The 18,933-nt window shown below is 33.8% G+C and overlaps 1 protein-coding gene across 4 annotated transcripts in view; it reads right to left on the bottom strand.

Annotated features, from left to right (window-relative positions):
- Positions 1 to 18,933, bottom strand: part of LOC119829415 (zwei Ig domain protein zig-8-like) — a 292,670-nt gene that overhangs the window by 246,440 nt on the left and 27,297 nt on the right. For all 4 annotated transcript variants that reach the window (XM_038351899.1, XM_038351900.1, XM_038351901.1 and 1 more), the window contains exon 2: positions 5,836 to 5,966. In XM_038351899.1, the coding sequence (XP_038207827.1) occupies positions 5,836 to 5,899 (64 nt within the window). In that variant the 5' untranslated portion in view covers positions 5,900 to 5,966. The remainder of the gene's footprint in view (positions 1 to 5,835; positions 5,967 to 18,933) is intronic.

Genomic DNA, 18,933 nt, shown 5'->3' with positions numbered 1-18,933 from the left:
TATTTACGATTTTGACTTTCATGGAATTGTCTTCATAGTGTTCAGGATTTAACGTTTCTTCGTTTCGTATTATTTTATTACTATTGCCTTATATAACACATTTGACTGATTGACAAAAACGGCCACTTCTTGTTTATTATTTTATTTTATTTAATAGGATCGCTAAGATCCGCCTATTTAAAGTTGTAATATAATAATGCTAAATTCACATCAGTAAAAACACTTATGAATTGAAAGAAATTTGAATTTAAACAACCTTACTTATACAATATGCTTTTGCAACTTGCGCTAATTATTACTCAGCCCAATATCCTAAACGGAATGTTTCGGAGTAGCATTCAATTTCTTACTATCTGATATTTACTGGACATTTCTAATATGCGTGACCATTAACCGCAAGACGTCTTACCAAGATGGCCAACCGTAACATCCACATCTCACATTCATACTTCCAATAAAAAGCAACTTAGCGTAAAATATTCGCAAAGCTTAAAGCCACATTCGTAGGAGCAATTCACGTTCATACATAAAAACGGTATAAAATTTAAGCGACACTAATTCTTCGTCTAGTGAGCTTAAGGTATATTTTTATGTTCGATATTAAACGCATCTGCCGTCTGTGTAACAAAATTACGAGTGGTCGTGAAGAGACAGAAATATTAGCTTGTATATCAGATGGGATGCTTCAGGTTTTAGGAAAAGTCGGGTAACTGCTAAATTATTCGTGAAGCTGAGTGTACGTCGATTTGAGCTACCCTCGAGTTCGTTATGAAATTGGTTTTATTCTTAAACAATAATTGGACGTTATTTTAGCTTCTTATGGTATATTTTGGAATTAGGCATTGGGCCGCCATATACTGGAACTAATACGGCCGCCATATACTTTGAGTTTTACTCACTTTTGTCATTGAGAAAAAACATATTGTATTTGAACACCTTCCTTTCATCTACCTTCCTTTCATCGATAAGAATTTTATCCTCAATAAAATTTTAGAGCACATCTTTTCAAAACTAGATATAATACGAAATTTAATGAATTATTGTCCTTATAAAAATAAGCTTTAAATATAATGAATACTTGGTTAAAAATATTTTTAAATCATAATAACCCATTTTATGACTTAAATATAAAGCGAGCTATACCTGAAATATTTTTCTTTCAGTTTTTAATAAGTCCTAACTTCTGAACAGAAGTCTAAAAGGCTCTGTAAACTTCTATGTCGTTCACAAACTCGCTAAGTTATAATAATTATGTACCATGTATTAGTGTGTTCTTATATAACATATTTTTAAACTTTCAGTATCAATTTTATGATTTAAAATTTCGGAGCACAACATACCAAAAGGATAAAATGTTAAAGTTTAGTTTAGTTTTATTTGCAACAAAAACAATTCATTGCAAGTTATGTATTCTATATTTTTAGCCTAAAAACCACATTTCACTCCTTCGAGATTAAGATATGTTTATCTCGAGATCAAAGCAGGTCCGTCAACTCGAACCCTTTCATCCCTGTGCGGGAATGTCAAAGGCACCTTGGGAGAGTAATGAATTATCAGATACTGGCTCGAAAACCTAGGCCTTTCGCAGATGCAACACGACACTAAAAACTTTGTGGTGACGCTAACAAGATACAGGGTATGGAGTCAAAAATCTCTAGTAATTATTAAAAATATGTAGAGTTGTCTACATTCATTGGTAGATTTTTTAAATAATATCAAACTCAAGACCTCTTCAATGTTAATCTTCTTCAAACTACTTATCAACATCACAGTAGATTTTTTAATGAGTTACTAGTTATTATTGTTTCTACAAAATTCTTCATTTCTCAAAATTATCACGACCAATTAAAACAGCAATTAATTTCGTTACAGCGGATTGGAAACGAAATTATTAATTCACAACAATCGGGCTGGTATTATATTTGTTTAGCAAATTAAATCACAACTTTATTCCGAATTACTGAGTATATCTGTTTGTTTTCGAAGCGAAACATCTAAAATGTAAATAAAACTTTAACAATTTGTGATTGTGCGATCTACGCTGTCTTATTACGAGATTGTTGTTAGGCTTGGCAATGTTACTTTCAGCTTTTTATCTATCTTTTTTGTCTGTATGACTATGAGAAATGTTTGAAGAAATTAGAAAGACTGAAAATACTTGCTGTTATAAGTTTTATTATAACGTTTATTTATGAGCTTACAGAGAGGTGGTCTGGCGAAGAGCGTTTTTTAAATTCATACGAATGTGAATAATTTTCCTTCCTTCAGCTTTATAACTGTCATTCTGTGAACAGTATGTACATGAATTGAGAATTATGTATTTGCATGCTCCTGTAAAAAGGCCCTTTAATCCAATAAAATTAACCACTGAGACAGCACTGCTGTACAACTGCCGCCAGTTTCATAAACGTTGTGGTATTATTTTATAGTTGCGGCCTCGCCTCGTGATGAATAATATTTCCATTGAAATGGTGTAAATGCAGTTCAAAGTAAATTGGTTCCCACGTTGACGCCGTTAACGGTTGTGTTAACAAACGAATTGCATGAAATAAAAGTGTAGCTAGATGGTTACTATAAGCTAGCTAGTTAGCTATGAGCAGTGTAATAAGCAAACACAAGGCGAATTCTTAAAACTGTGTTTTGAAGGTTATCATATTTTAATTTAATTATTGTAATACCAGCGTAACTCGAAAATCGATCAATATGGGATTTGTTATGTATTCTCCTCATATTCCAACAGAAGACACGGTTAATTATATTTATATAGTTCGTTTCATGTATGATCTACTGCGAGTAATCATTCCTTGCTGTACCTGGATGAAACATCTGCTAGAGAGTAAATGGTTTCCTATTTCGACAAAGCATCAATGCCAGCCTTTGCATAAATCTCTTTTACGCGACAATTTTTATCATAAACCTAATAATGATGCACGGATTTAGTCCACCATTTTAACGGCCGAAATAGAACCGCCTTATCTGTATTTACCAAAACAAAGCTGAACGGATTTCCGTCCCGGAGAAGGCCTAAGCCTAGGTTTTATTAAAGCCTACCTGGAATCCCCTCGCAGCTCAAACAGACGCTTACCGCCGAGCCTCTTCTAAAATATGCGATATTCCTGAAGGAAATTCATAGCTTTGTGCAATGGAAGAGCCGGCATATTGGCATTTTATTAAATTCACATGCTTTACGATTTTATTCATACCCAGTGGATTGTTTTCAATTCCCAGAAGTTTTTGGAGAAGAATTTTAGAATTCTCTTTTGGAATGTTTATTATCCTATTCCTAGTAAAGAATATCCAATAGAGGAAAGACTTTGTTACTTATGGTTCTTTCTTTTGCTAAAAATTTTCTGAGTCTATTTGGATGTACTCAGAACTATTAGAAATTAACACACAAGTAGCACCTTCCTGGGTTATAATTCAAATTAAGATATACAATTACCAGATTCTAAGAATAACCCTCGTACTTTTGGCTTGTCTTATGCACAAGATGTGAAAATCGAGCATGCTTCGGCACGAATTGGGCAAGCTCACACCGAGGGAGTACCACATCCCCGCAGAAAACAGTCGTGAAATAATAGCATGCTATCGTGTTTTATACGGTGAATGGGGTAGCCGGTCCGTTTGCTTTGCATCCTTCCGAGTCCAATGATATTTTCCAGTCATCAATCCTTTCCTTAATCCTTAACCCTTAAAACCAGCTGATGGGCGGTGGTGATCGCTTACCGTCTGACCAACCATCAGACGAACCACCAGCTCGATTGCCAGCTATGATAAAAAAATAAACAAAAGTGTGCGAGAGATCAATCCAATCCCGAGTTTTTGAATAACTACCACAACAGCCGTCTATAAAAAGACAAACTTCAAAGTATAAGCGATAAAGTTATCTGGTTTCAATTTCTTCGCGAAACTTCACAATAAAACGAGAAAAGACAAAAAAGGGAAAGAAGCTCCCAACTTCTTGAGGGTTCCGTCAAATTAAATGGAAAGTTGGACAGAACGAAATAAGTAAGCCTCTGAGCTTGAGGTCAAGTGTATTACAATTTTCAACCGACTTTAAAAAGGTGGTTATAAATAATATATATTGCACTGTACTGTACTGACTGAGTGAAGCGATTTTAATGATTCTTTCTTTTTTTACTTGAAAGCTAGCGCTGCCTGTCACCTGGTTCCATTAAAATTTGGTTCAATGACAATTTAAGGGCGATTTATTTTTTGTTAAAAAGGATTAATAGGCTTATTATTTTGAATAATTATTCTTAATGAGTACTATTATGATTAGTTGAATTTGATTAAGAGTAGCAATTTACTAAATTAAATGGACTTCAACGACTGTACCATATGATTTGCGATTCGATAAATTTGTTGAAACTTCCCTAAGTGCCCCATCACAACTCAAAAGAAATCAATTCGATCCTACGGGTTTGAGCTATTCGTGGACAAACATACATACGAACAAACATTTAAACATACATACACTTATGAAATTTGGCACACGTCATTACAAGCAATTATAGAATATCATATCTGAAAACTGCGTGAATTCTTTAAATATCGTTTCATATATTGAAATGACAAGCTCCTTGAAATCGGTTAAAAAATAACAAAAATTCTATGGCAATGCAACATTAAACAATAACAATTACACTCTTTTAACAATAGTAACTAAGTACAATTAAAAAATTCGGTATTAACTAAAGGCATTTATGAACGGTTCTGCTGATATCCGTTATCTTAGAGGGGCCCGGAATACAACACTCCACTAAAATGTAAGTCAAGGGACGGTCTTATTGAAATTGAGGGACAAGAAAGGTCCAAATGAATAACTAAAATCCGTTGAATTTTTCCGTAATCTATGAAAGTTGCGAGATCTCGTCTGCAGAGTTCGTTATGTATTTATCAGAAGGTAAGACGTTTTCAGTGTAACGTTTGCCTTAAGAAGATACTTGGTTGTACATTTATACCATTCTATAGACTTATTGATGAAAAGTATATTTAACGTTCAATCATTATTATATTACTTGCTATTTCGAAACGATATCTCAAACAGTCGAATAAAACTCAGTCACACATAAATTAGAATTCGTCTTCCGTTTAGTTTTTATAAGATATTTAACACATTAACGCTTTGATAGTAATTTTAGAATAAAAGTTAGACTACATGACCCATCTTCCGAGTACATTTATCCTGATTTATTAAGCCCTGAATCCTCGAAACAGGTTGCATAAACTCTATATAAATTAGGTAGCAAAAAAACACCTGTATAATAAAATACAACCGCCTAGTATAGTAGAGAGAGGTCCTGGGTTTGATTCCCAGAGGAAACTAACATAGAATATTTCTCTGTTTGCAACAATATACGTAAATTATAAAGCCTGATCACCTAATAGTTTATAAATGAAGCGATGGAAACACATCATTTAAGACAGTATAAAAAAGTGAACCGCGACAATCATTTGCGCGCAAGCATTCGCGCAAAGTTCGAATTTTTGCACTCGTGAATAGGAAATACATTGGCATATGTCGTCGCACACATGTGCGAACCACACCCTAACAGAAAACCAGCGTCAAATAGCAGTATGCTGTGTTTCCTACGGTGGGTGGGGGAACCGGAGACCTGTATCTTTTTCCTCACCCTTACAATCCAGTTCTCCTTTCCAGTCGTCAATCCTTTCCTCATCCCTTTTCCCTTAAAAGCGGGCAGCTTATTCGCAAAAGCACCACCTCGGCGAATGTTTAAGGACGATGACGCTCACCATAAGGCGAATCACCACCTCAGTTGCCCGCTTATGGCATCAAAAATTAAAGATATGGGTAGGCCTAGGGGTACTTACCAGGCGGCGAGAGGTGCGTCAGACACAGCAGCAGGAGACGCGCGACGGGCTGCGCTCGAAGCATCGCTAGCGCCCCGCCCCCGCGCGCATTCCCCGCTCACACCCGCGCATACACCGCACGCTACACACACCTGCAACAACAATAACGCTTTAATACGACTTTTTAATAATGAACTACGTACGAGTCTTATTAGCTAACTGCTATTGTAACTATTCTGTCCGAAATAACATACAGATGACGTGATTTATAATAACTTCATTTATTTACACAGCAATTACATTGCAAAGAAAGGCATCTCGCAGCTTTGTTTAAATAATCTATTGTGTGTGAACTTGTATAAGTAGATGGTAAGTTATAGTCAATAACAAGTCTCCAAACTTCCCATGTCTACGCTAATAAAAGAGCGTCTAATACCTCTATAAACGAATTACACAAAGTTTGAAAACTTGTTATAAAATCGGTTCATTATTACAATTAGGTTTGTTTCCTTACAAATGTTGATGCAACATTATTGATCTCTTGCCAAATATAATTAAAAAAATTTATAATAATAAAGCATTTAAATGCTATAAAACTAAAAATTAATATACAATAACAACCAATAAATTATAGAGGAGATTAAATAAAGCAAAGTCGATTACCAATACACATGTCGCAACATTAAAATTCATAATTAACATCAGAATATCTGTATTTATTACATTTTCGCCGGATTACTTCCGATCGCTCGCGATATCATCAAAATCATAGATGAAATAAATACGCCATTTCAATACGAAAAATTATTTTCGAAGGCGTTAATTAAACTTTAGCGGAAAATGTTAATTTTTGCCCGATATTGGTCTTCTTCGTCAAAGGATTTTAATTATACCTGCTTTAATTCGTGCAATGCATCAGTTGCCATAGTTTTGTCATCAAAGAGACGCATTCGTTACGGGGAAACAAATAAACCATAAAACCGAAACAGTGAAATGTTAATAAATACACAGAAGTTGGAAATGTTTGAGTTTCAATTAAGGAACGTGGATGAAACTAGCAGTTCGATCCATAGGTATAAGTAAAGAGCTTATTCTTGTAAAACAAACACGGCTTGCAATGGAACCAATAAGTATTCATCACCTTTGAGTAAGTTATATGGAATTAACTTCACAATTACATGTTTTAATGTTATTTGCCTTACACTGATCTTTCTACTTAAAAATGAATAGATTCTTGTCATATACCATAAGTGGAGCAAATACTAATAGATCCCGTATTTACTGATGGTATCGTGAGCCTCACATCCATTGTTTGAATGTCTTATATTGACAGACTAATAAGTCCTAAATATAGGACGAGGATAGAATTACCTGGAGCGTCCTAATTTTGTGTACATCGACCTTGTTAGCTCGTGATAAATACATTTAAGATCTAATATTCTGGCCCATTCCGTGAAATCGGCCAACTTAGCCTAACATAGAATATAATAATAATTAGTGAGCTAACAAATATTATAATAGTAATTTGTTATGTGTTTCTCCGAATAACTTTGCTAATAAATGTTTATCAGTCTATGGAAATCTACACAATCACAAAAATATCCATCATCAGTCATCATCAGCCAATACTTGGCAGGTTAGGCAGTTAGAATCGTGTTTATCTAAATTGATCGAATCCACTTTTGTTGTTGAAGTAACGTTGCGAGTGATTGACGCAGTCCAACTCACGACCTGTTATAAATTATGGACCATGTTAGTCTATCTCCAAATAGACTCTCTATAGAGGGTCCTGCTACGCTGCATTAGGGTTTTCAATACTGAATAATACGATGAAATTCCCTGCAATTTTTGTTTGAAAAATTGCTATGCAGTAGATATATAGAATCTGTATATATTTGAATGAAAAGTAAAATAATAAACACCCTACGAAACAACAGCCTTTATCAACAACTTGGGAGATGAAGGATTATAAAACACAAATCCGGAAAGTAGTGACACAGCCCCCATTGCTCTGTTTACGGACAAAAGATTAAAAACTTTATTCGTACAGAGAATCGCTTAATCAAAATGTCGGCAGACAAAAGCTGTGGGAAGCCGAAATATTTTAATAGGCACAACGGACCGAGTCATTCATCATATACGACTTGCGTTTTAAATTGGAATATTTAAATATTTTTTTCTGCTTCTCTTATTGAATTCATTATTTCGAAAAACATACGATTCAGAATACAGAAAGTTATTTATAAAAGTCCCTATAAGAAATAGCAAGGAAACCCTCTGTGGAATAATCTGTGTTTTAATACAATTTATTTTATTCCAGAAAATTTCTCAAGTCTCCTGATTAAATGTTAGAATAAAAAAAAAACCTCAAATAAATTCTTATTATAAATAGAATATATAAACAGCAGCTGACAATTCCGTCTCCTTTCGATAAATACTAAGAATCTTATGATTTGTTCGACTCATTGGATAGTATTGAATCCTTGTTAGTCGAATACTCTTCGACGAAAGCAATAATTATTATCGAATATATAACAGATTTTAATACAGACCAATGACAGTGCTTCGTCTTCATTATACCGAGATGTAAGACGTGCTCATTATACCCGGTGCTTTGTTGAGCCTAGCGAGAAAGTAGGGCACACGACACGGCTGAAATTGGGAAAGAAATCCCTTTTCATCTTTCATTTACCTTCCTAATTGAAGTCCAGAGTACTTTAGTGGAGCAGGGAGGTATTACATTCATCTGTACGCTCAATAGATTAGTTTATTTCACTGTGTCGCCCAAGGTTCTTAACTTGGACCTAAGGTGTAAATTTAATGATGATATAAGATGTAAAATATTTAAATTTCAATTGTCCTTATATGTACCAAATAATTATAAATAATGAATGAATAAATGAAAAATTCATGTACATAAATACTATGCGCGAACAGCTCTTATAATAATATGTTCTAGAAAATGCTTTAATTCTTTTGTATGTGCTTTTTTAATAATAAGTTAATAATACATCCTACTAATACTATACTAATACTTATAGTTAATTAATATTAACTAATTAATTAATTAATCCTAGTAATATCATAAATGCGAAAGTTTGTAAGGATGTGTGTGTGTGTGTTTATTACTCTTTCACGCAAAACTACTGAACCGATTGCAATCAAATTTGGTACGTAGACAGCTGGACAACTGGAATAACATATAGGCAACTTTTGATCCCGATATTCCTACGTGATATGGATTTACGCGGGTGAATCGCGGGGCGCAGGTAGTAATATATTGCTAAAAATATATAACCTCTTCCTGTGACAACGGTATTTTAATATTAAAAAAAAAACTTTCTGTACTATTTAACTCCAACACAATCGAAAATATCTCCCCGTATTTCAAACAAATTAATCTACAAGATTTTATTCCTCGTCAATTTCTTTTCAATATTTATATCCGTTATTTTCCTCAATTTGCTCACAACTTTGTTGCGAACAAATTCATCATTGTATAGAGGCAACTGTTAATAGGGTCGGAGTCAGTTGACTTTTAATGGAAATTTATAAGGTTAAAGAATATACACATTATCTTTTGAAACTTGCCTCTGGTAATGGACGTCGCACCGCCAGCCCTGCCCTTAAACTTTTCGTGTGATCCTACAGCGCGAGTTTCTCGTTTCAAAAACTCATTAGGTACTGCTTAATATAAAGTTTGGAAAGGCTTCGTTTTGCTTGTAATTTTGCGTGACATTTTACCTCTGAAGGAGTTATAAATAATTGTGAGAATAATCAAAATTTTGAAGAGTGACGTCTACTAAGAAATTCCTGCTTAAGAATTTTGTCTAAACAGCTTGTGTTTTCTGGGTTTGGATGATACAAATCGAAGACTGGATGCATGGTCAAATTTTTTAAATGTAATAAATTATATAAGAAGGCATGATGTTTATGACAAGAGGAATATCTCATAAAGCACTTGGCTGATCAGACAGACAGTCACATAAAGAGCAAAAACTTAAGATTGTATACAATAATCACAAAAGTCAAACAGAGAAGAATCACTTCACCAATTACTGAAAACATAAGAGTATAGAAAATATTATGTAAAACTTACCCACGTGAAACACAATGTGTATAAAAACACACACTGTGATTTATGTTACCAAAGGTTTCAAGTTAATTCGGTAAATGTGCCAACCAGGACATTGAGATGTTCTTGTTTGTTCCTTATCTGTTATTGAGGACAAAAACTATAACCCAAGTGCCATAGAAATCCATAAGTGATGAATGATTGTACTCTGGAAATGAACGTTGAACATTTTCCTTAAGGGTCTCCGAATGTGGAAAACATAATATACCTATCTTTGCTCATATTGGTGGAGATAAAGTGGTGTTTTTTGACTGAAGAGAACTCATCCGTTTTCCTATTTCTTTTGGATATCACAATAAGTTTACTACAAATAAAAACATAATTAAAATCTTGCATATTCGAACTGTCCGCTACAACACACAAGAACACTTACACAAATTATGTTTTAATTTCGAATGTTTATAACTAAATTGAGACAATTCTGCTTATCTTGTTAAATAACAATTTTGTACGTGGACAAAGCTTGAGGCAACTAGTTAAACAAAATAGACATGTAGTTATTTCCGTACAGTCACAACAATGGACACTCTTCTTGAGCAACTCGGGACCTCGTTTGCATTTCACTCATAAATATAATCCAATTTACACGAAATTCCCGAAATACTAACAAACGTTGCAAAGGCCTCAAATGTTTTGTACATTTTCTTTTGTTTCTGTTATTTTGCCGCAATGTGAGTGATTCTTTGCCTGCAAAATGGGTCAAGGGTACAAACTTACAAGAGTTTGCAAAAAGATCGAAAAATCACAGCGCCATTCAGTACTCGGGACGTGAAAAATTTAGCACGAAACAACTATAAAGTCCAAAACAATTTGTGAAAATTGACTACCGAATACATGCTAAAATAGCCTGTTCCAGTCAGCGCGTTGTTCCATTGCATTGTTACTGCAATGTTTATCAAGCACTGTACAATTGTGCAAGGTTAAGCCTCACTAACTTCGTTATTTCTCTTTCTTCTGTTAAATATCAGGATAATACATAATATAATTAATAATCCCACCGTAAACAACGCCTCTTGTTTACGGGTGGTTTATTTTCTTTGGTTCTAGCACAGTAAATATATTACATCATGTAATGAAATGAGTTGTTTATCAATCTTTAGTATTTCAAAACCAATAAACATGTAAATTATTATTCAATTACGAGAGCCGTGCAGAATATTTTATTTTTAGGAGAAAAATCATATCTTTAAACACAATTCAAACAGAAATAATTCGAAAGGTAATAACACAAGTAAGCTATTACAAATATTAATAATCGCAAATTGAACTAAATTAAGAATTTCCTTCAGTCACAAATCGATCGAATACATCACAATGATATTAGCAACATACATGTAACATGTACATTTGTACTACAATTTGTGACATAAATTTGCGAAGGTATTCGCCCAACTGAACTTTCTTGCCGACGTAAAACTCCAGAACTTACGTCACAAGATAAATTATGCTCTTGGTTTTAGCGCGAGATTGAAACGCGAAGAATGTGGAGCTGTTATGTGTTTATTGCTACAGTACTAATGTTAAATTCGCAGACATTATGGGCCATTCGGACAAATTACTACTTGGGCGCTTGGCGCTTAGACTGCGGGAAGTTTTTTATTGCTACAATATTATACATTCAATGCAAGATGTCAGGATACTAGGAGTGCAGTTAATATTATTTGGTGTAGTAAACTATACTATTAGCTAGATAAGGTTTTAAGCTCGCTCTAGACAGTGTAACCTGAAAGAAATATTTTATTTCAAGAATTATTTCCGCTCAAATAAAACGCAAATGTATTATGTAATATAATTTCTGCCTAACCGAACAAAAACAATAGCCACCTATTGGAGATCCTAGAAATCCATATCGATAGTGTAAATAGAGCAACTACTTCTACGTAATCATAAGACTCATGTGCTTCTAATTCATAACAAAAAGGGAAACCTTCATTTTTTACAACAGACGCATCAAGTGTGGTGAATTAAAGAAGAAAAGTAGGAGGCCCGTTTCCTTTTCCTGACCATTCCCAGTCCATTCCTCAGTCAGTCATCAAGTCATCAAGTGAACCACCATCTCACATACACTTATGGCAAAAACAAAGAAAAACATAACCTATAAAATACCCTAAGCCCTAAAACGTGAAACATTAATGGTTAATGATCATAATAAAGACGCTGAAGATGTAACTTCTACGAAGAGGTATGTTAATACGTTTATCCGGAATTGACGGGACCGACTTGTAAAGGCTATACTATCTTAACAGCATTACTGGATCAGCTACATTTATGACCAATTTATGGGCCTCGGATCACTATTGTTCATCTTGTACTTAATTAACTACCCTCGTAACTCGAAGAGTCCATGTCTTCATTTTATGAACCCTTCGTTAGGGCGATAAAAAAGGTCTATTGAGCAGATGGGTTATAGGTTGTTGGTTAAGATTGTGAAGGATTGCTTTAATATAGAGGCCATGGGTTTCGAACTACTGCAAGCGTGTGAAATCTTGGTGATGTATATTATGTTTGGGTAATCAGATGTTAAAGAAATAAGATAAGACAAATTGGTTTGATCACGAACATTGCAATAGACCAAGAAGTTTGGCTCCAAATATAAGAATCCAAATATAAAAGTAAAATGTGTATGCATTTTACTTTTTTATAAGAGCATTTTATGTTATTTGTTTATAATGAGTTTGTGTTGTATACAACAAAGTGAAACTCCACATTGTAAAGGTCTCGACTAATTAGTTACTTTTACTAGCTTAGCGCCGTTTCTCTTTACGTTTCTACGGAAAAGCTACAATACTGAACAAGTTTCCAATTTAAGGGTAACGTACCAATTCTTGACAGTATCGACTGGAAAATAAATTGTTTACTTTATATCGGGTCCCGCTGTAATTGGCCCGTAACAGAATTTATCGAAAGATCCAAGTCACAGCCAGTTGATCCCAACAGCAATAATACTGTCGTAACCTGGTATGTAGGAGTGTGTAAAAATATAACTTTATAGATATCGGTACGGACGGTAACGGTTGGGAAACGAAACGGTTTATCGAAACGGTTATTTGACGTGCTACCAAGCAGGTTATTTATATGATACCTTATTCTGTAAAGCATAGACAAAGAGAGTTTTGTGAAAAGGTTTACAGGTGCATGTAATGAGGGATGAATCTTTAATTCACTAGACATGGAAACTTTTAAAGAATGGAAGAAATTTGAGCATGAGGCGGGATTTGGAATACTTTTTCTTTCTTTCAAAATTTTTCTTTTATATAGCATTTGAATGCAATGCAAAACTAAACATTAAATTCACAAGACATGTTGCGTATAAATTTTCCAATAATAAACATCAATGAGAAAATATACAAAGGAAAACAATAAGGAACTACATCTTAAGGAAAACAGAAAGAAACTCCTAAGAAAGACCTCCTTTATGATGCCTAAAGACCTATTTAAACGCAAAGAAGACCCTTGAAGCTAAATTAGTATCGGGGAAGGCCTGTTTTTTATGAAATAGTTAAACTTTTATACAATTTTGAAACTTATTTATCAGCTACTGGGGAATATAACTAAAGCGTTCATTATAAGTTTCAGACTCCCTATAGCGTCATTAGATTTACGAATTTGTAAACCCTTAACCCAGTTTTTCAACATTCGCTAATATTATAAGAGGTAGTTCGGAAGTTCGAAAATATATTCGGATATTTGGGAACCATTGAAGCATTCAAAATGTTTATCGTAAAGAAATCTGTTTAATTCTTGTAGGCTATGGCGGTATTTGCCCGATATTACTATAACTGTAATATGTTAATAATTATGGTTTGCAAATAGAATCCCTATTTCCCTTGGTCACGCCATCACGCGCGAACGGCTGGACCGATTTCAAAAAATCTTTCACCATTAGAAAGCTGCAATTACACTGAGTTACATAGGCTATATATGTACCACGGGTAACGAGGCGAACAGTTGAGTTTGAACATAAATTTTACCAAAGGTTTGGCAGGACGTACTAATATGATGTGATATTAACGTCAAAAACTATGTCATGTATTTAGAAATTAAAAACTTTTTAACGGATTTTAAAGGCGATTTATTCATTATATTAACCCGACGTTTCGAACACTTTACAGCGAGCGTGGTCACGGGGAAACCACGCTCGCCGTATTTCATGTAGTTCCTATTTGGTACTAGATGGCGTTGTTTCAGCTGAGCACAAGTATCTCGCAAACCTTTAGTCATTATATCCATTAATTTACACTAGCGTTTTCCGAATACGACAACTATCTGGGAATTAAAGAACTGATCTCGGCTTTTGTTCTGAAAGTGGACAATAAAGAACGCTTTGTGCTCACAACGAATAAGTGGTTTTAAAAGCGTAACATAACTTGACGGTAACTGAGTTTGGGCCCGCTTTGAGTCCGCACACAATAGCCTCACTTCTTAGCTGAGCACCGACAATAGTAAGATTCACCGAACATTTAATGTGACATTTCAACAAATGGATGTACTGTGGTGAAAAATAAACACAAAATAATTATTAAAGCAATTTACGTGTGTGTTATGTGTTTTTTCGCCGATTATTGACTAATTTCTTCAAACTCAAAATGGATTTAACATAAGGTGACGCAATAACGTTTCATTGCGTGTTTTGGTATGAATAAAGAAATATTAGGCCCAGAGAGATATGTATTTCGAAAAAATAGGTTATATCATTTTAGCATCTTTGTTTCTTATAGTTTTCAAAGAGCACTAAACTAAACCCTTAATATAAAATAAAACACGATGCAAAGTTGTATTAATAAACTTCATTCCTTTAAAAATCCATCCATCCAACAGATCTTAGAGGTAAAACGTCCCACGTTTCCGGAGTAATTCTAGTGTTCAAGATAAAAGTAAAAAGTAGGTGTAGCAGCGCGCCTCATCAATCAATCGCGGGTTCGAGACCGGATTGATGGCTCGAAACGGATCGGGGACGCTTGTAGCGTTTTATATAGCTATGTTACTTATTGTTCTGATACCTGGAAATGAACTTTAATAAAACCTGAACTTTAATTTTAATGTTGAATAAATACATAGTATAAAGTCGCTTTCTCTGTTTATCCCTATGTATGCCTTAATCTTTACAACTACGCAACGGATTTTGGTGCGGTTTTTTAATGGAGACAATGATTCAAGAGGAAGGCTTATATGCATGATAACATTTATTAAACTACTCCCAATTTAACGTGTGCAAAGCGTCGGGAAAAATCAAATAGTGATCAATAAATATAGTGATTAATAAATTTAATAATTACATTGTCTGTTGCAAACATTACACAGATTTTTATGAAAATTTACGTAAATATGTGTCAGTTAGGCGATCAGTCAGGTGCACCAACTATTTTATTGAAAATACGTACGCTTTGTTTTGGTTTGGAAAATTATGAGAAGGATTATTGTAAAGTATGATATTACACCTTTATCACTATGATGTTATACACCTTAGGGCCTGGTGTTTATGTCTTATTCAAGAGCTCTAAGTAACGCATTGATTTGTTATAACGTGGCAAAATGTGATTACTTTCTGGGTATTTAATAATAAAAAGCTTTAATTCGATTCCTAAAAATGTTTCATTCATAAAGTATTGTACAATTGCCTAAAAAGATAATTCATCCTCACTCATCCAACAAAATTATGTGAAACTAGCTGCGCCCCGCGGTTTCACGCACGTAAGTCCATATCCCGTAGGAATATCGGGATAAAAAGTTGCCTATATGTTATTCCAGTTGTCCAGCTGTGTACGTACCAAATATCATTGCAATCGGTTGAGTAGTTTCTGCGTGAAAGAGCAACAAACACACACACATCCTCACAAACTCGCATTTATGATATTAGTAGGATAAAGTAGAATTCATGTTCTTATCATCATTTCATCCATTATTATTTCGCTACTGTTAACCTACAGAAATAAAAAGGTACAAAAACTAATGCATCACGACATGTCCTATAGGTATATTGGTATTCTGCAGCGCTGCCGAGTGGCGAAGGATGATGGATGGATCTACTTTACGGAAGGTTTTAAAACTTCATTTACCGGGCTCATGTGTGATAAGTTCTTTATATTCTAATTATGCTTTTATTTTATATCTAAATTAAGTTGAACTAAAATAGTTGTTTATTCTATTAGATGTAACTTCTGGTTTAATATATTTTTTGGACGATTTATTGTCATATAGCTGTCACTTTTTCTTGTCAAAACCTGTTTTGATGATTCATATGAAACATCGACTTGCATTGAAACGGCGTGCATTCGTAAGGATTGTGCGTTGGTGTTCGTATGTCGTTCAATACAACAACACAAGTGTAAAAAAAAAAGTGAAGTCCCGTGTCCCCTAGTGGGTATGGAGCAGATGATGTACATGTTTCACTGATCGATTTTCTTTACGGACGAGTAGATCAACCTTCTGTGTCCTGCCAGACCGAGACCTTTTTTGTGCGTCCCTACCGGGTATTGAACCCAGAACCCCTCGGTTCTACGCTCACGCGTTAGCCACTGTACCAAGGAGACGGTCGGTTTGAACAACACAAGTAACCAGCCATAAATCCACTAAACCAAAATCAAATATATATAATAAAAGCAAAAACTAAATAGTAGCAATACGTTAAAGTCGCATCATTACACTCCTGACGTCTGCAGACTGAAACACATCGTGTACTTTTGATCTACACGGAATGGGGGCACAAAAAATCCGAAATATATATATATCCGTCACATCAACTGCGAGCTCTGTAAATCATGAGACTTGTACACTTGTATTTTTAGCGCATTGTTTATCTGCGATTATAATAGACGCGGCATAACGTTTTCACTAGCTTTCTTTAATCCATTTGGTCCAATTCACGTTATATCACGAACGTTTTCCTTTATTATATGTATTTAACTAGCTGATAGAGTAAAATGTTATATATACGAGTTATCAGTTTAATAGTACTAGTATTAATAGTATTAATATAAACTCGCTGTGCCCCGCGATTTCATCTGTGTCGTTAATTATTTTATATATGGTCTCCCTCCTTAATAGACTATCTAACACTGAAAAAGTTTTTCAAATCGGATCTGTATCTGAGATGAACTCGCTAGTTCAAACTCTTCAGTTCAACAACTCATCATTTGTATATGATTATTAATAAAATAAAAGCCTTATTAATATGTATTATAGTTTTTAGGTTATCATTACAAACAAACAACGAAAACTAAACTTTTAAATATAAAAAATAATAATAACCTGTTTATATTTCTTATAATAAAGTTAATCATCTTTTTGTCGTGCTCTTATTAGTGAATAGTTAAATATTTTTCATTCAATATTGTAAAGTGATCTTTTTATATTTTGAATCATGTTTTATTACTCAAATGATCCATTTAACTGGAGTTGGAGTGTGTTGTTTGATTATAGTCCAAGCTTTATTTAGCTTGTTAAATTTAATTATACCGTTATACTCGTATTGTTTGAAAGTTGTAATATGTTGATATTTTATAGTGTGTAAATAATTGAGTTATAATTTTACATGAAATTTCTGATATCATGCGATAATTATATGTAATTAAAAGTTTATATTTCGACACAATGCTAACTAAACCGATGTTATTGTTTATGATTTAAATTTATAAATGGCTGCACCTACACAAATTAAAATGTATAATTATTATATGTGTGTATATTGTATATCTGTTATTATACGGTATTTTATATAATATCTATATAATGTGTAGAATAATGCCGGTAATGTCTGTAAAAGACAACATCATCATCAGCCCATATATGTTCCCACTGCTGGGACACAGGCCTCCTATGAGGGTTCAGGCCATAATCCACCACGCTGGCCAAGTGCGGGTTGGCAGATGTCACATGTCGTCGAAAAAAGACAACTAAATGTGATTTTTCTTACACTTTTCGAATATAAGATATGTAGCTAGGCAATTTTAGCTACTTGCTGGCCGACGTCGCGGAACGCTCGCTTGGCACGCTAGGTGTTACAGTACAAAACCGTCGCTTCGCTGCTCGCTAACTTATTTTTACTCTAATACTTACATTTCCACCATTTTAGTTACTTCATATTGTTAAATATATATCAAGATTTATTTCTTTTATTTATTTATTTATTTAATACTTTATTGCATACATAGAAGATAGAGAAATGCAGAACATACAATAAAATAAATACAAATGGCGGTCTTATCGCTAGGTGGCGATCTCTTCCAGACTACCACCATTTATCACCTTGCTCTTGGAATGTACGTTTTGTAAATAATTTGTATGTATGTATTACCTAGGCGAAATAGGTTTGTTATGGAGGATAATACCTATTTTATACATTGTCATAATGGCCCAGCTTTCTGCAAAATGTCTAGGTATTGTAGAGAATCTCTGATCTTGGGTAGCATTTTCACTGAGGCAGTATATTTTGATCAACTAGGATATAAATATACAACTGGTGCCATGTGTCAAAAACTTCTACCAATATTTTCTTAAAATTTATATAGTAGATAAAAGAACTCATAGGTTTTGGCTAAATAGTAAAAACACTATATATGAGTACATATAAGTACATATAAGAGCATAGAACACCTCCAAGGCAAATACAAACTTTTCAAAACTTTTAATGGAAGATATCGCGTATATTTATGTTGCTTGTTAAACTTGTAGTTTTAAGTTGTAAAATTAAATCGATGTTATAAACGTTATTAGCCGAAAAACATTGTTATAATTTCATTAACATGTGGACATAAATATGGTTATGGATATGCAGAAGTTATTAAGATTTTGATTTCAATACATTCATATAATATTATATCATACATTACACATACATATAAATATACATATTTTCAATACAATACAATTGTATTGAAAAATAAATGAAGACGTATGCTTATTATATAATATGAAACTATGTGCATTTATGAACATAATATTAGGTTCAGTTTCGTTTTTATATCATTATATTACAGAAAACGTCT

This window comes from Zerene cesonia, chromosome 10 (genome assembly GCF_012273895.1).
Source record: "Zerene cesonia ecotype Mississippi chromosome 10, Zerene_cesonia_1.1, whole genome shotgun sequence".
NCBI lineage: Eukaryota > Metazoa > Arthropoda > Insecta > Lepidoptera > Pieridae > Zerene > Zerene cesonia.
This window is presented reverse-complemented; position numbering and strand designations above follow the sequence as displayed.